At 34.9% G+C, this 19,855-nt stretch overlaps 1 protein-coding gene across 6 annotated transcripts in view; it reads left to right on the forward strand.

The window, feature by feature from the left end:
- The window catches only part of LOC125657829 (fibronectin type-III domain-containing protein 3a-like), a 52,774-nt gene that overhangs the window by 16,762 nt on the left and 16,157 nt on the right, over positions 1–19,855 (forward strand). For 3 of the 6 annotated variants that reach the window (XM_056149944.1, XM_056149945.1, XM_056149946.1), the window contains exons 3-7: positions 8,627–8,796; positions 13,192–13,393; positions 15,150–15,284; positions 16,573–16,617; positions 19,701–19,810. In XM_056149944.1, coding sequence (XP_056005919.1) covers positions 8,627–8,796; positions 13,192–13,393; positions 15,150–15,284; positions 16,573–16,617; positions 19,701–19,810 — 662 coding nt within the window. Of the gene's footprint in view, positions 1–8,626; positions 8,809–13,191; positions 13,394–13,597; positions 14,499–15,149; positions 15,285–16,572; positions 16,618–19,700; positions 19,811–19,855 lie in introns of those variants that run through there. The other 3 variants (XM_048888633.2, XM_048888635.2, XM_048888637.2) reach the window with 2 other exon arrangements.

Below are 19,855 nucleotides of genomic sequence, written 5' to 3' on the forward strand. Positions count from 1 at the left end.
TAAGCTACAAAATGCTGTCATGATGCATGGATGCTTATATAGTGTGCATAAAAAATATTCTTTAGCCAAAGTCACACGTTTATAATGCTATATAATTTTATGGCCTGAAGGAAATTTGTCTCTTTTAAGATATTTTCCATACTTGAATACTTCCCCAACACATGTCATACTAGTTGACTTGTCAGTAAAGTAATAAAACTATCAATATTTGTTAGATTACATGGCTAGAAAAGAGATATACAGCAGGTTTATAAAGGGTGTTCACTGTAATGGGAATGTGTTGCAACTTTTTATCCCAGGCCTTTTGAAATTCATGTTATTCTAGAAAACCCATTGATTTAATTCATTAAATGACGCATGTACTTATTCTCAAAAAATTTGGTATGCTTACTATGCAAACAAATTTGCGACAGAGAAATTTTGGGTGGACATTTGTTAACCTTGTTGTTTAACATGGCTGTTGGATTTGTTATAGAGGAATGAAAATCAGTTTGTATGTCAATTAACATGTAGATTCTTTCAATTAACCTTAAAATCCCAAGAATCAGGAAACTTTGGGTGTTGCTCTTAGGAATAATGCCAGAATATTTTAATGTGGAGGAAAGTGAAATGTGAGGAGTACAGTGATGTCTTGAGGTTTTGGCAAGATCTCGTAGCAGATGGGATGATTCACCAATGTGTGAACTTTCTCTTCTGCAAGGCAGAAATTGGTGGCTGGTAGATAAGGCTTTTAGCAGGCAAGCTCCAAATCGATATATCCAAAGGGCTTTTGCACTTTCTGATATGCTATTGAACACTTGACAAGTTGGGCCATAGGAGATGCAGTTCCTTTTGAAACCGATAAGTAAGATGATGTTGAAAAGAAGAGACTGTAAACAGAGTTTGATGATATGAAATCTCTTGATACCTGTAAAGTTGAATGGCATAATCTAAAGGTTGAATTGTATTCACTCATATTTGTTTGACTGTCTGTCAGATACAAGAAAAAGTATTATTGAATTTTTGATCAAGTTTAGCGATATAAGATGGACCTTAACAGGCCAGAAGCACAGTTAATAGATAAAATTTTGATTTATTGTGACAGTTGAGTTGGTTGGAATATGCATGTTTATTTTGCTCTTCATTAAAAATTACCCCCCCCCCCCCCATAAAAAAAATTTGAAAAATGAGAGGAATCTCTATAATTTTTTCATGAAGGTTATCTAATAATCAAGTGACGCTGAATAGTAGTGCACTTTGTATTTTGCAGAGCTCAGGAAATGCTACAATGTGTGTGTTACATGTATATATAACATTGTCTAGGGGCATTGGGTGTATTACTCTCTGTACTTGACAGATGAGGCTGATTAGAGGCATAAGAGGCTTGATTGATAGGAAATGGTGATCTGGTATAGCAATGCTGGCTTACCTTTAACCTTTCACATATACCATAATGATAAACACAAATCATAACCTTAAAGAAATCATGTTACCAGACATCAAAATTGAAGTTATCTGCATATTATTTATGACTGAGTTAGGGTTGGATCTATAGTCTTCCCATCCTTGGTTTCTGCAGCCAGGCAAGAGCAGAGGCATAGATATGAACGTTTTTACTTCTTTAATAAACTGAATTGAAGTAGGGACAATGTTCACTGTGGAACTACATGCAGCCTTGCATATCTTACTGCAACCATCTACATGCATATGTGAGTCTTTGCATACAAGAGCTCTGGGTTAATTGATAGATTGGCACACACACAAGTCAAGACCTTCTAAGTTTATTTATGAAGGACTGAATTTTAAGAATAGGAATTTGAAGATGGAACTGACTGCACTGACCAGAAAAATGATTCTGAATTAACTATCATGTTGAAAGTTAGTCAAATTGATGCTGGACAGAGAAATTGTTGTCGAGCTTATTATGTAATGTTTATGGGAATATCAGGATTTACATGAAGAAGTACAAAAGTTGCATGTATATTCAAAATAGTCTGTGCTTTACATGTACTATTTGGTACTAAATGTATGAATTTCAGTGTTACTGTGTTAGTGTGTTCTCATGCTTACAATTAAAGCCACATTTATACAGAAATACTTACGTAAGTACATATGAATGAAATTTTTATTTTGGCACAGCAAACAAGTAAACATGTCAAGTGGTCAAAAGTGCAAATTTCCTTTGTCATACCAATGTAATGAATGGATGTTAATGTATAGTGTGGTACAACTTGAAATGGCATATCCTGTGGGTGTGGAAGTTCGAACTCTTAAAAAGTTCTTGTGTAGAAATACATATATATCTATGTGGTCATACCCAGTAAAGAAAACCTTTGTATATATAGGAAAGGGTGGAATTTGGTTCCCAGTTTCATGACTAATTCTTGTATCACTCTGTACCATTGCAAAAACATACAGATAATTTGGTTATTTGTCAGAGTTAACAATGCAGCACTGTGTCATGTTAATAAGCCATTTGAGTGTATGTACACAAGGTTCAGTTTTATCTCATATGAAGAATTTTTAAATGGTGCTGCACTGAACATTTTTGTTGTGATGATTAATTCTGATAATGGGGTCTACATGATTAGCTACCTTTTACATGGATATTCAATGGAAAAAAATCGACAATGACCAGACCCATAGCCAGGGAGAGTATGAGGGATACATTTACATTGCAACCCCCTCCCAGATGAAAAGTGGTACAACTTAAGTTGGTATGTTGGTCAGTAGTAGATTAAGTATTGTCTGACCAATGTCTTGAAAACCCTTTGCTTGACAGACATCAAATATGGCATATTGCTTACCATTAAAGAGTAGATGACCTCAATCAATTTTGAGGTCCAAAGGTCAAGGGTCAAACTACTTTGGACGCAGGAGAATATTGTCTGTTTAACAATCTTGAGAACCTTTTGCTTGACAGACACCAAACTTAGATAAAATGGTGCACTGGTACATTTTAAGGAGGAAATGACCCTTATTGATTTTGAGGTCTTAAGGTCAAGGGTCAAGGATCAATCCACTCTATATACTTGCATGTAAGTTGGTTTTTCGACTCTGAAGTCTGTCCGACTCATATTTGATACTATATACTAACAAAATTTTTTTCTTGCCACACAACTTGCAATTTGTGATATTTGCTGGTGTTTATAATGCGTAAATGTCAGTTCAATCGATAACCAATCACCATGGTTTATATAGCAAAGTAACAATCCCAAGTACTTACAATGCACTAGCTGTAATCATGGTAACATTATTAGTAAAATTCATCATATTTACATGTCGATTAATTTATGTCAACATACATCATTTTTTAAATATCATTTCACGAAGGAGGAGCGCAATTACTGGTAGTAACATACATGTACATCATTATTCTGAATTTTCTGGATCATTGTATGGAACCAATGCACTAGATATTCACTACATATTAAAATTTGCAGTATGATATATTTTTCTTTCATTTACCTGTAATTTTATAGATAGATACCCAATATTATATATCATAAATAAGCTGCAGTAATTAATTGATTACCTAATTTGTTCACACTTTACTGGAGGGAAGACTTGGGCAGTGAGCACCCCTCATTAAGGTCATGCAAGCTACTCTGGATATAAAGAAAATATTTTCTGTTCAAGATCTTGTGAACCTTTGCATGACAGCTGTCAAACTCGGTACACTGGTAGCGAGTCTGGTACCCCTTAAAAAGTATGAAGATGATCTGCATTGGTCAAAATGTCTTATGGTATTACAAGACTTTTTTAAAATTTTGAATCTCGGGATCAAAATCCTTGACAGTGCAGAAAATTGTATCTAATTTCCTCTGGGAAATCCTGGCATCCACAGCCCTCTAAAATTCCTGGGTAACAGGCCTGCATTGGCTAATATTAGATATCGTGAAATTCTTGTTATCAGCACTTTTAAATAACAATTTTATATAACTGAAAGATCAAAAGAACCAAAGAGAAATCCATTTCAATCTTGGTCCACAAAATGAGAATTTGATCTGACATTGGTATATAACACAATTTTTGCATTATGAGCTGTCTAAGAAGTGATGGATGGATTCAATGTGTTGTGTAAAGTAAGTGTCATTGATATTCTTACACCATGCTTCAAAGCAAAGGAAATCTAGCTCATTTTAGCATACATTTTTTAGATTTGTGTGAAATCTATTCTGGTTTTTAATTTCTTTTGATATATAACTTTTAAAGTCTAGGTTGAGGAAACTGTTGACCTTGGTTTGCCCTTGAGTGACAATACAAGGTTGTTGCTCATGATACACAGGGTTTAGAAAGGTTATTTGGTTAATATGATGAAGCATTATCTCTTTAAAAATTGCAATGATGAAAGCACTTTGTTACCATATCTCAACTATGTTTTCATTTTAAACTGAATTTACTTCACACCTTGGCATTGAGAATTATGAATGGAACAGGATAAAATATGATGATGCAGACATTTTATTCAGGAGTATAGTATCAAGAGTTTTGAGTTTTGTGTTCACACTGGTAGATTGTTTAATACAGCCATTGTTGATAGACTCTAAGTACCCTGTAGTTTTGAAATGTGTGATAAGATCTACCCTGTGAAATTGGCCACTGTTGGATTCCACAAGTGAGGCTTTTCCAGAGTAGATTCTCTATCACTGGTAGCTGCCTTTCTGGAGATACATATCTCCTAATAGGTAGCAGATTACTCCAAGATAACTGTAGAGGTTCACATAGGGTGTGTCAGAAAAACAGCCCTAGTAATTTAACTCTATCTTTTCCACTACTGTGATTAGTAAACAAAATTTTGTGCTGCTAATGTCTTCCCATCCTCAGATTACCTCAAGTTAGATCATTATTTACTTTGCCCCTACCTTCTCTCATTTGTGCATAATTTATATGAGGTTAGGGACCTAGCATGGTTATTGCATTGTTCATCCTTATAAAATATCAAGAGAAAAAACGTGCAGTTGTTAAAGATTTCCGTTGTCACCCAGGTCAGCGGAGAGGAAAGTTTAAGGAAGATGTCAACAGTTGTAAAAACATATTAATAAAATCATGACTCGCAGGTCCAATGGTCTCAGAGTGTACCGATAGTAATTACTTTTCATGCTAAAAGGTGAACATTCCTTTTTATTAGTACATTTATAGCAGTTCAAATTAGCTAACAACATGGAACGTTTTTGAGAATGCATTTGTCAACCTCAATCCATTAAAATGGTATTAGCAACTGCCCTGAAGTAAAGGTATTTGTTAGAAATTGCCTGATTTTATTTTATTTTTTTTTTTACCAGACCTGTGTCATTATTTTGAATTGTGCTAATAGTGGCCTGAAATTTTGGTAATTATTTCCACCAGTCCAGATGACATTTACAAAGTGGTAAATAGCATTCTGTATTGGTGAAAGGGAAAAACGTATCTTTTATGAGAAAGGAATGTGTGAGAAATGGAAATTTAGCAACATACATCTCTGTTTGAATGGGTAAAAGTTTTGACTGAAGAGGCTTAACCACTGAAGGTAAAACTGGTATTGTGTGTTTACACAGTTTTCACTCATTCATGGTGTGTGTCCTCTACCCCCTAGTACTGGTGGTTATTGTATGGCAATTGTCAGAACAGATTAAAGAAACCAGCTGACTGATTTCATTGTATCCAGGAATGTTGTCAAATCCTCAGATGGTTTACCTGTGCACTATATCACTCTGATGTCAAATATTTGTCTATTTATGGCACAGATCGTGAGGCGAGACTACTGATGTATGTCAAACCCCATAGACTGCTCTGTGGAATATTTTGGTCTTCTGTTCTGGCAGTTGAAAACATTCATGTAATGGGTCGTATTCATTGAATGACTCTGTAATGAGGTCCCTTTAATATATATGTTGATAAGATGCCACTTATAGACATCATGCCAACATCTTTATCAATGCAACCTGAGTTTTGTTTGGTTCACACCCTAATAACAAATGAAGGGCATACATATTTGTCTTGTAATTATCTTTCCAAACTGAAAGTGCAGGAAGTTGCTAAAATTTTAAGAGATCATATATATCACAAGCAAAAGTTGCTTGATGGTGATTTCTTCAAAATGATACATACTTGTAGACAAAACCTAAACTTGTGCATGCAGAATTAGTAGGGTGTTGTGGTTGTTTGTACAGAGAAATGCTGACTCAATCAGAAGAAAAAAGCTAGCAAATGACTCGTGTCGATTGCTATTCATGTATTTCACTCACTGGAACAAACATTTTTGCATTGCACTTGCACAACCTTTAGAGAAATGAAAGCCAACAAGACTCTTAGGTCAAATAAATGTGTTTTCAGTTTGGTCAGTGCTAAGATGATACTAAGGGGATACTCCCTATTTATCTGGAGCATGCATGCCTGGCAATTAGTAAAAACATGTGAAATAATAAAATCCAGGGCAACTTGGACTTGTGACAGCTGGATTTTGTTTTCTTTTTACTGGATTTCGTATTTGATACACTGTGGTCTTTCTGACTTGATGAGATTTGTGCACCACAGTAGTGGGTTCTGTTGCTGATGCTAATCAAATACACATTACAGAGAAATAGGGCAGACAGTCTGACCTTGACAATCTAGGTTGCAGTTGTTTGAAATGTTCTTAATTTTTTTATTAAAGATCTGTATTCTTATGGATTGAAAGTCTTTTCACCATTCCTTTAGTTTAAACAATCTCTTAGAGATTTAACCCTTTTGAAATTGATGTAATTCTAAATGGGAAGAAGTATGGGGCCTTTCTATTCAGTATATGAGAGTTCCTTTGTATTCAATATCAGTGAGAGTTTTCTTTTGTTATATCATTTTACAAAGATTTCCCAGATTCTCAAATTGCACAACTTCTATTTAATCAATTGAGAGTGATTCAAACAGCATTTATCAATACTTATCATTTGTGCTGATTTAATTGGAGCCCTTTGGACCCTCATGAGAAAATCATACTTTGTTGCAAATGAATAGCATCGATTTTTTGGTTTAGCAAATCTCTTCATCAGGTGCTGTGCTTTCAGTCCAGTAATTACAGACTATGGCCCTACTGTCTATGCGATGTTTTTGTTGATATTCACGTCTTATAATGATTAGAAACCTTGAACTCCTCAGAAAAAGATCACATCATCAGCCATGAGATTATTGTTTATTGTTCACATTCCAGCCTGTCATTGTTGTCTGCTGCTAGATTTGACAGACGAGAGTAAATTCATTATTACTATTAGAGCAGTATCTGATCAGATCAGAAGGGTTATTCAGTGTATTCCAGGTTCCTGATCATCATGCAAATGTGAGGAATTGAATATTTACAAAATTGAATCGAGTTACTTTGCAAATTTCTCTGGTCATGCAAGCTTCAAAGAAATGTATTGTAGGTGCTGCATATAGATCTGTATTTCCATAAATTCATTATTCAGAAGCACTGTCAGGAAGTTTTTCCATTTGGGTACATATACTGGGGAAACATTTGAATTGTTGGGAGCCAATTTTCATGAATTGGGGAGAGTTTACAGTTTTGTTCAGGATGTAATGCCTGGCATTGATAATATGGTTTCTATCCATTGAGAGATTACATAAATTGTATGTTTCATTATGGTTTGAAATTTGTGAGGTTTACACACGTTTATCCACAAAAATTGAGCCTCCACAAAATCTAGTGGCTCCACAGTATGGTTATATGATTGGCCAAGCTTTTGATGATTATGATGGTAAGTCATTAAACAGTTATTGAGAATTATTACCATGTACAAGTATGAATATATGAATAAAATAAAGGCACTGTATTTTTGTGTTAAAATCACTATATTTAACACAACTTTAAAGAAAATTAAGAAATAGTATCAAGATTCTCATGGATGAAATCTGAATTGGTTGGACCCCCCCCCCCCCCCTTTCCAATTTGTATATAGATCTCCTCAATGTTACTTTCCAATGCCCCATAATTCCATATATTGGAGAACATGTGCAATACATAACTCAAATCATTGTAGAACTTTTATTGATAGACATTGCCTCACGCACATGTATGTATTGGCACACCCTCATCCACCAAAATGTCGTTCATACAATCTGTTTTCCCATCGATTCTTTTCAAAAGCTTGAATTGTGTTTAACTTTCCCTTCATACAAGATCTTAACTTAAATTTGGCCACAGTGGATAAGAGTATCCTGGCAGGAAGGAGTTTAGGCACTGGATATTCATATCACCATTGTAAAACCGATATTGTTAAAATACATGTACCACATTTTGGAAAATGGATGCATGGTTCTGCATTTACTTTTTGATTGTGACATACAGCAGTGTGACATACAGCAGTGATAGGACTACTTAAAGGCTACATTAGTTTTTGCAAAATGTCAGATTAAGTGCATGCAGTTATAGCTAGTGCAATGATTATACCTGCATACACTTGATGGAAAAATTGTCAATGAATGTTTTTGAATTATGTTGATAATTATAAGCAAGTTCCTTAATTATCCCAAATTGAATTGGCCTTTTTTGACCCCATTATTTTATGTTTATGTGTTCATTGCATGTGAAAAGATTTCTGATTATATTATATATTACATAAATGGTTGGCTCCAATTTTATAGTAATCTTATAATGAATGCATATATAAATATATATATATTTTCATTCTTTAAGGACCTGCAACAGTAAGAATGGTATCTAACAATGGGCCACCACTCCCGATGCCAATGCAGGTGGCACCAGGTCACATGGTCCAACAAATAGTGGACGAGCACGGCATTCTAACACACGTCATTCTGTCGCCTCAGCCTACATCCATGCCAGTTGGCGGACCTTCAATGACGGTAGGATATTATGTATGTATTCAGATTTTTTTCCCATCTTCTGTGGCTCAGGCTTATATCCATGGCAATTTGCATGCTGCCTGGTGGACACGTCTTGTGCTATTTACCTTACAACAGAAGGAGGGACTGCATTGTGTTAAGCCCCACCTAGAAGTCTGTTTCACTGGCCGCCAGCAGAGCATTTTGCTAACACTAGACACTAAACAGTGTAACAATGGAAACTGTATGTATGATGCCAGTACTCATTATGATAAACTTTCATTACTTGGTACAAAAAACACAGAAAGAGTAATTTGGTAGAAGTTAACTTTTGACTGCACATTAGGTGCCCTTGTGAATCACATTTCTTTTTATCTTGACTCATCACCCAACCTAGTTAGATGTTTCTAATTGGAAAACAATATAATTTGAAATGTCTGAGACAGCTAGCAAAAGATTCAGAACTAGATGTTCACCTATTTATTTTTTTTTTGTTGCTGCTGATGTTTAGCACCTGTTATAATAATAGGCTTTTCAAAGAAAAAAACATGTAATTATTTGTGAAAATACAGTGCTTGATACCAGTTATACTGTTAACTTGGATGATATACATATTTATATTAATATGGCACGTGTATGGTTAACCAAAGAATTTCACACAAATATCATATATGTCTGTACATGTTTATATACATATATGTTTTTGAGTATTTGATAAATATGCATGTGTGCTTGTTAATCAGACATGTACATGTCAAATTACTGGAATTTAGGAATTTTTATACTGAATTAAAAGTGTGTGCAGAGATTGTTAGGTAACTGTGTCCCATTTAGTCATGTGTGTTGTTCGTAAACTTTTGAACATTTTTAACTTCTCTGAAATTTTCACCAATTTTGGTATATTGCATAATTTGCTGTAGAATTTGAAGGTCTATGTCCCATTGGGACCTTATAGATGGAGCCAAAACTTCTAAAAATAGTGTGATTGTTAAAAATACTGCCAGTGTTACAAATACAGTACTCTTAGAGAACCTGAGATCAATAGAAATAATCTATCTTATTTTAGTTGTGTATTGGATGAAAATTCTTTTGACTCATGTGCATGTATAATACGTCGGTGCTTAAGGACAGAATTGAGATTAGTGATAAATTTAAGTGAAAATAGCACGACATTTTGTTTGAAGCTTTGATATTTTTATATATTTTTTATCACACAAACATATTTCATTAGTTCCCAGTGTATGCAAGTCTTATTCAAAACTGAGTATATTGTAGTGCATTTAATAATGAAAAAATTTGATGGAATTCGAACACATTCATATCATTCAAAATGGTATGAATCATGTGATGGAATTTGTGTTAAATTTTGGTTTGTTCAGCCTATTCCTGCAAAGAATTCTGGTTCCAGATCGAAACTTGTGTCTATAGCAGCCAGGCAAATTTTCCAAGTCAGCCCCCTCCTTTCAAATTCAACCTTATTGATAAACAATTTTTAAAAGAAGCTTAGTTTTATTTCTGCGAAAGTTCTTTATTTTGATAAAGCATGTTTTTTTTTTAAATTTTAAAGCTAAAACACAGAATTCAAGATGCATGTAATAAATAACCAAGCATGTTTGCAGACATCCCCCTCCAATGTCTGATTTTCTAAAAAAGATTAAAGTACAGAACTCTGAAAAAGAATTTTAAGTTGATAGCATTATAGTCACAGTACATTTGGTAAATAATTCTTTCACTGTTCTACAATAAAAACTGCTTCAGTCACAGAATGTGGCATTTATATGGAAAATTTATCTGATAATCGATGGTTCTCGAAATACTCGATGTGCATGCACTTTGGTAAAGGCACAGACTTGAACCGTAACACTGTCCAGTTTTCAAAAATTCTTTAAAAAGATGGCAGCATAATTAAGGAAGAACTTCAATAGACAAAGCAAGAGGAAGATCATGGTTAAACATAGTAACATTATAAACATAGATTTCAAGTTTTGTGCTTCATATGCCAAAGAGTTGATGGCACCAAAAAAAAAAAAAACGTGTAAGGATTGTTATAATAATAAACTCTCTCTGTTTTGCATATTACACCCTTAAGGGTCAAGCATTATATATAGAAATTCAATTCAAAAGACTGTAAACGAAAATACTAACACTCCAAATATGTTTATTCACCAATCAAGGGCCCTCAGGGGGCATGTTTTAACAATAAGGAGCATTATAGATAGTACATGATACTATACAGTGATCCCCCGCTATATTGCCCCCTGTTATAATGCCACCCCCACATATCGCTAAAAAAGTTCAAAGTCCTGTTTTCCTCGCTATGTAAAACCCCGTTAAAATGCCATCTCCCCGCATACCGCCATCCGCCAACCTATTTACGGGTACGATTTGGTCAATTTCTGTTATAATCACACCCGCTAATTATCGCCAATCAACTGCAGGAAAATTTCAGTGAGCAATTATCCCCCATGAGTCCTCAAGGTATCAAAGTTTGGAACAGATAATTAGTTACATAAATTATAATCAACTGAGTTCAAATATGCAGTATGGTTTTTGAAATCTTAATATGGCAGACACACCGAAGTCTAAGTGTGTTGGACATAAAACAAAAACTGGAAATCATTAAATACCCCTATCATTTCGGGTCATTCACGACTACTGGACGCCAGGATTATCCAGGCATTCAAATCATGATGTAGTAGATAAAAGTTGTTTGATTTCTTATGACAGCTGTACACATACCCCCTCCCCCGATATAATGCCACCCCCGTTATAACGCCAAATTTGCCGAGGTACAAATGTTGGTGTTATAATGGGGGATCACTGTATATGTTTAAGTAATTGTTGTTATGAGTAAGCTTACACATTGGTTTGAAATTGGATCATTAAACAATGAAGATGCACAGTACTACAAAAGTAAAAGTATAACATGATAAAAAAAAGTATACAAAAGCTATAAGTATATACTATACTTATGAAATAGATTTTATTTTCGAAAATCATGAGAGTATGAATTGGCAGTGATACTTGAAAAAGTATCACAGTTCATACTCTCATGTATTTTTCGAAAAGGAAATCATTTGCATTTACATTCTACTTTCATTTTTATTGGAATTCCCAGCCATTGAATTGGACATGCTATATTTGTCAAGATTCATCTGTACATTGTTCACAACTGCAGGGGTTAGAATAGATCCTCAGTACTCCTTGCTTGCCGTAAGAGGCAACTAAATGAGGCGGTTGGTCCTTCGGATGAGACCACAAAAATCAAGGCCCTTTGTCACAGCAGGTGTGGCATGATAAAATATACCTCCCTGCTCAAAGGCCGTAAGTGCCAAGCATAGGCCTAAATTTTGCAGCACTTTACTGGCAATGGTGACGTGTCGACGTCTATACGAGTGAAAAATACTCAAACAGGACGTTAAACAATATATCCAAACCAACCAACCACAACTGCAGCACATTCATGAGAAAATGGCTATCATTACAATTTGTAATTCATGTTAGTGTTACACCAACATGGACCATGTAACTTGAAAGTTTCTGTGTGAGAGCATGACTGGAGTGAGAATAAGGAACAAGGTTTTTTTTAAAAGTACATTCCACGTATATTCAAATTTGCATTGTAAAAAGAAGTGGAATTCATCATCACTAGCATTACATGTAGTGCATTATAGATATTCACTTACCGAATTTTGGCCAATCCCTAGAAAACAGATTGATGCAAATTATGATACATCCAAATGTAAATGTACAGAGTATTCAAAAGATATCCTTGTTGAAAATACATGTTACATATGATTAAATGTGATTAAATGATGATATAGAAGCATGCATGCCGAATCTTGGTAACTGTGGTCTGATTTCGTTGGTGGCCAGATTCTACAGTGTTTCATTAAATGGGTTTGCTAGTGCATGTCTAATCCCATGGTGTCACCTTTCCACAAATGACAAAACAGCTATTTTTCAAGGCCACATTTTTCTGTAATGATACCATAATTGCATATAGTGAAACAGGCTGAAATAAGGCAGCACTATGGAAATCAGAAAAAAAAAACTCTTGACAGCTTTCACTGGGAGGTATTGATTGAGTTGAAACAATGACATACATTCTGTGACACTGAAGGGCCATCAATATTTCAGAAGTGACCCTTATCTGGCTTTTGAAACAAATTTATATATGTTTATAAATGTGTGATCCTCTACATGGATTAGAAGGGGGGGGGGGGGATTTCTGAAAAATGAAAGACAATTCGAAGATTATTGTATCAATAGATGTTATTTTGAAATAAGGTATTCACTCAAGCTGGTATATTTCTCTGTGACATTCCTATAAATTGTGTCAAATATTGTCAATCATAGCATTGTAAAAGCATGAATTTTGATTACTTTAATCATTAAATGTCTTTTTTTTTCTAGGGAGGACCAAATAATACACCACCACATGCACAGTATTATCCAAACTATGGGCCCCCCTACCCAACACATCACTACCCCTCCCATCATCACCCCACACATCATGGGGCATCACCCCATGTCCATACAGGGGCACCCACACATCCTCATGGGACGCCCCCACCTCCCAGCTGTAACAGTAATCCTAGTGGACCAGTGCATCCAGGTAAAGAAATGATAAAGTAAATATCTCATTGTGTGGTAGAGTCATGTGGGAATTATGTTTACAGTGACCAAATAAACCTTTAAAAAAATTTCATTCCAAGTTTACAAATCCTAAATAGATATTTGTAGTTTGCAGAAACTTTTAGGTTTTGAGACAGTCCCGAATTTAAAATTCAAATCCTGTTGTGTGATGTCACTTCCTGGGGTTTTCCAAAATCATTAAGCTTTGTACAGGTAAGTTGGAATGTGACACATCAGCAATGGAGAAGTGTACCATATGTAGCTGTTGTAGTCTCCCTTCAGGGTAGAGGAAGGCTGTGGGTTCTTATCATCATTATGAGACTTATGCTTGTTTAGTAGAGGATTGAACGGATGTGAAGCACGACCATGTCAGCATTTCCTTTTATGACTGTGTTGATCATTAAACCAAAAATTAAAAAAAAAGTGATCATTGAGCATAGCTATATTTGGCGCAGAATTGCTGGCTGTAATGTGTGATAAAAATCTCATTTCCAGTTAGTTTCAAATTAATGGTTATTTCTAGTTGACTTTTCCCCGGTTTACTTTATACATGATACCATGTCAGTGTTTCACTATTGATAAAATGGTGTGTATTTATATAACCTAGTAATCTAACCCTTTGGTACGTTCAAAATAGAGTTTAAAGTTTTTCTAATCACTAAATGTAGGTAAAGTAGCTAGCATATTGGCACGTTATGTCAGGAAGTGCTTAATCATCAGAGCCTAGTATATTCCTTGGTTCTTCAGAAAGAATATGTTGAAAACTATGGACTGTTTTTCAGTAAGGCCATGGGTCGCATTCCATCCCAGACTAAATATTTATGCATGTTATGTGAGGTCTTGAATAAACTTTCAGCTAAATTTTAGATCTCTGCTTTCTGAAACGCAGGTGTTTACTGTTTGATGTATGAAAGAAGTTAGTATTCATTAAACAAGGCAATTATAAATGTAAACAATATCTCCTTGTAAACCTACCCAGTAGTTTAAAAGCAAGAATATTCAATATCAAAAGACATGAAAAATGAAAGTGGAAAAAAAGATGCTTGAAAGGAGTTCTGGAATTCTCATTGGATACTCAACAAAATGTAAGATTAAAAAAACTTATTGATCACAAGGATTTGAAACATAATTTGATACTTTTAGTGAAAGACGTGAATTATTAAAGTAAGGAGAGGCAAATTTGTCCATTGTTTCAACACAAGACTGCAAACCTCAGCAGCTCCATTTGATTTAAGGATTGGCTGTTGGTAGTGGAGATTTGTAGGAACATGCAATCTTATACAACCATTATAGACACCAGACAGGCAGATAGTAATCAATATTAATATTTTTATGGAGGAACAAACAAAATCAATACCATGTTTTGTGGTATGAGGGGACTGAAAGATAGAAATTATTTATATTCCAGCAACTTTTGTGGTTGCATTCTGTCCAAGAGTCAATAGTTTAGATGACAGTCGGTCTGTTTCTCTCTCTGCATATATTTTAGTGAATGAATGGCATTTTCCATATAGGTATTCCATTTAGTACTTTACGAGCGTGTTTGTGGTTGTCCATGCAAAAACGACTATCACTGTATAAATTTTAGTGTTGACAAAAATGCGCTATACTTAATCAGTGCTGATTGTATAGACATACAGAATATAGAATGTAAAAAATAATTTTTTCTCACAATGTTTTATTGATTAGGTAAGATGACTTTAGTATTATACAAACCTTTTTGTGACCCATTTTAGGACCAAGTCAACCTAACTCAATGGAGGGGAGGGCCAATAAACAAAGAGAAAAAGTCAGGAGGAAATTCGAGGAGCGGCGGAGTCAGGGTTTCTACCCACAGCAACCAAGACCTAGAATCAATGGGAAACAGAAGGGTAAGGCCAGAGGAGGATCATATAGGGGTGGGACATGCTAGAAAACACAGTCAAAACAAAGTGCCCTGTGTCGTGGAATCTTCATACATGTTACCTCCATTTATTTAATATGGCTTTATGTTGTGTACAGATTGGTTTTATTGTTTTATTTACAATTAAACAATGGAAGTGGAGTGAATTTTTCTTGCAGTATTTATTGCACTTTAGGTGGGTGTACTTTTACTTGGAAATTATGCCATTCTAAGTGTATTATTTTAAATTCAGGATGTAGTATGTCGGACATCGACATTGTTTCATAAGTAATCATAAGATCCATATCAAATTATTCATAGATATCTCATAGATAGCAAGGCAGAATGAAAAATTATAGTTTGTGTTGCTAATAATAGCATAAGGCATCTTGTTGTAAAATTTTAACAAAATAGGGAAAGTATACCTCACATCTATAATTATAGGGTGTAGTTGTTGCTTTGTGTAAAGGACAGGTCATCTGTCTGGTTAGGGTAAGGAGGGGTCAGAATAATTATGTTGGAAATAGATAAAAGATAATGAAAAACCTTAAGGATTATGAGATAAGTAAGAAAGGGGCCAACAAGGTGGAAGGAACTGTAATTATAGTGTTTGTAGAAGGGCTTGGGGATAAGTCCTATCACATTGTTAAGTTGTGGTATGACAAATCGATGCATAATATAGTGTTTGTGGGCTAATGAATGCTTGATAAATTCTTACAGAGTGGGTTCTTGACCCATTAGTACCACTAGGTGTTGGAACAAAAGAAGTGATGAAAAGTAGCTGTGAGAGAGTGTTGCACTTATCCATGCATTTTGACCCAGAGTGAAGTGTTGGCACAGTCCTACATAATCCCAATTTTCTTAGAAAATGTACATTTTTATAATTTTCCCTTGATTATCAATTTTAATTTTCATGATTATGCCAGATCATGAAATTAAGTGATTAATGAATTTTTACTTGTAAAGGAAGAATGCAGCTTTCCAAGAATTCGCCTGTCAGCAAACTTGTGTTTTGACAGTCATAAATTTCCATGCCCATGAAAATTGATGAAACCACATTATATAGTAGCTCTGCATACATGCCTGGTATAACAAATGCAAATTTTAAGATGTCCTTGGATCTGTGTTTCGTTAAACAATTGGAATTGTGTGTGTGTGTGTTTGTATGTGTGCTGCATTTTGAGATGCAGCTTGTTCTTTGTGCATTCTTGATCAAGCTGTGAATGAATTTTATGTATATATACAATTATCTGAATAAATTTGATTTTAATTTTCAGAGCCTCATGGGAAGCCAGTGCCCTATGAACAGTACCAATATCAAGGTAATGTGATTTAAAGTTTTCACATCATCATAATAACAATCCAAGCAGGAGGGGAGATTCTTAAAGTATATTTAAAATGAGGATACATTTGAACAGAAAATTGCTTGAAGAACCTACTAAAAGTGATATACATTGCAAATCTTAGGGTTTCCACTTTGAATTAAATGATTATTATGATCGAAATTCAAGGCTAGGTGGTTAGAAGGAGATCACTGTTTTGCAAATTGTATACAGTGACTAGAAAGATAGACTGCTGTATAAAAGGCTGTATTGTACAGGCTTCTAACCTAGAGGTGTATAAGTGCATCCTTGTTATGATTTACTGCAGTCTGGACACCTGAGACTCTAATTGTTGTTACACCATCAAAGGCATTGAGAAGTTAATCCTATTTTACAGGATTGTCAGGTGTTCAGTGATTAAAACACATGCTTTAATCCCACCTGTGTCCGTATCTTTAGAGTCTGTAGACAAGGACTTCATGATCCTCTAAGCTTTTGTGCCTATGTCTGTTCTCCTATTTGAAATCCCAAGTAAAAGACAAAAGCAAGCTGACTGCAATGGAGAAATAAGGCCATTATCTGTCAGAGGAAAAATTCATGTAGAGGGATAAGAAGTAGATTTTGGCTGATAAGTGGTGTTCTAGTCAGAAGCGGAGGAGAGTGGTGTGTGATGGAACAAGAGTTCTAAACAGATAAGATGGTATTCAGGAGCCCTTCATGTGTTGGGCCAGTGGCAGAACAGGTGGCTGTACATAGATATAAGCAGGAAAACATCCTGCCTAGCTTTTAAAATGCAAATGTGTCACCAGGGAAGTCATCACAGTTATGATGATAAGTTTTTTTTGTTGATATTACAGTGTGTTCTGCTTTTAAAAACTCATACAATATAATGTAACACAAAATTTACGTCAAATGAATTAAAATGTGCCAAAAAATACTTATAAATGTAAAAAGCCAACATTTCAAAGCACCCTTTTTTTTTTTTTTTTTTTTTTTTATAGAAATATCCACAAAATAAATCCTTACACCAAAATTACCCTGATATACAATATTTTGCCTGCTTGAAAATGTTTAAGATATGGCATGGTACTGTTGCAGACAAGACAAAAAGATGAGAATGTATTTTAAGACAATCAGCACCTCCCAGTTTCCCAGGAATTGAAAGTTTTCATCATTGTGTCATAGAAGGAAGCCCTGAAGTACTTAGTCAAGCCTAGGTCTATTGATTTTACAGTTTCTAAATTTCTGTATTGCTGACTCGGCAGTTCTAATATAAACCAGTGACCTCTCTGCTCTATTGGATGCTATGCTAACCCAGAAGGTTTTCCACCAATTTGCAGCCACCAGTTTCGGCTACTTGATAGGTTTTATTGTTTTTTGCCACAGTTAGACCCATTAATCACTCCATTGGTATGTGGTATGACCTATATTTTATGTATTATGATGAACAGACATTTTTATTTATTAGCTTTTCATAATCAGTCATGCACAAATACTTTTTATTAGCTGTCAGAGGGATTTATCATAGAAAAGGAAATAATTTGTTTAGCAAAATGGCAAAGCATTGATAAGCGTTCTGTGTAGAATTTATTGCATTAGATTTTTATGGGATTACTCTTGATTCCTCTTTCACAGATGTTTTCTTTTCCTGGCTATTTTTATAAACAATTGAAAATCTGTTCTTTATTCCTACAAACAAGATATTTCTATGCTGTTTGACTTGGATTGATATCTATCAGTATGTTATGAAAAAACTCAGATGTGTAATATATGTAGACATACACACATCAAATGTGCACACCTTTTATTAGGCATTATTCTGTCAGGTGAAATTACCCCCCCCCCCCCCCCACACACACACACACAGTCACACATTTCAGCAGTTTGATGCAATCAGATGGTCACATTCAGACTCCTCCCTTTTTTTTTTAATTTTGATCATGTTTGCATTTGTCACCAATTTTAATTTTTGCATTGCTGCAAAGTGTGGCAGACATGAGGGCCATGATGGCTGGGGACACACTCTGCAGGGGATGTTTGCTGGGGAACACACTCTACAGGGGATGTTTATTCGTTGGAACACTGGTTATTTCACTACACTTGCTTTCCCATCCATTTCTAAGTATTGTGTATTGTATAATTTCTGGTGTGCTGATGTTGGCAACTTTTGACGGATTAATTGAATTTGCCAAAGATAGAAGAGCCAAAATTTCTGTTCATATGAATGATTTGTTAGATGAAATTGTGCCAAACAATAAAGCTCTAAGATTTCAAACTACTTTTTCAAGAAAAATCCGTTGAATATTTTCAAAGCCAAAATTACCCAATATATGATATTTTGAGCACAATTGTAGACAGTTGTTTTGAGGCTGTCATTAATTATTTTTGTCAATAGAGGTTTTTTTCCATCATGCTTTCCAAAACTTCAATTATTTTTGTCATTAGATGTGTTTTTTTTCATCATTCTTTCCAGAACTTTGCAATCAGCAGATGTGGTTGCTGTTTTCATTTTTAGGCAAATTTCCACGACAGTGAGACTTCCCATAATTCCCTACCAATTAATGTCATCCTGATTCTGATAGTAATGTTGTATCTGCCTCCTAAAGACAAATTAGACCTAGTGGGTGGTTTTGTACATACCAGACCCACCTGACTTGGGAGGCGTGTTAGTGTGTTATTGACCTGTTCAACCTACACTTTCCTATGAGAGGATTGGTAAAATGCTGCATTCAGACCCCTCATCTCCCGTAATGGCCAATTAAGAATTGATTATGGTTCTGTCCTGCAGTGCACTGTAGAGTTCTAAAAAATCATAGTATCAGCAATAATAGGCGCCGCTGTCTGTACTTATAGTCCTAAAAAAAAGTGTTATTATAAAAGACATGTGCATGTGTATAAGTGGTGTAAATAAATGCATATATATACCATGTAAAGAGAAAAATATAGATTAGTTCTAATTATATATAACTTTTATGATAGATTACCAGTTATTACATTTTCATCTGAAGAATGAATTATTGTGTATTGTACATAATAATGTATGTAATACATCAGAGTTCTTTTAATGATATTGTTTGCTGTAGGTAATGGTATGAATGGAGACAGTATGCCTCCTGTAGACACAGGGCAGGCAGAACTAGCAGAGGAGAGAAAGGTCATCCAACAAGTACTGTCAAGTACCCCAGACCCAGTGGTAAGTCTCAACCCAGACCCAGTGTTAAGTCTCTACCTAGAACTT

The sequence above is a fragment of the Ostrea edulis genome, chromosome 9 (genome assembly GCF_947568905.1).
Source record: "Ostrea edulis chromosome 9, xbOstEdul1.1, whole genome shotgun sequence".
In the NCBI taxonomy this organism is placed as follows: Eukaryota; Metazoa; Mollusca; class Bivalvia; order Ostreida; family Ostreidae; genus Ostrea; species Ostrea edulis.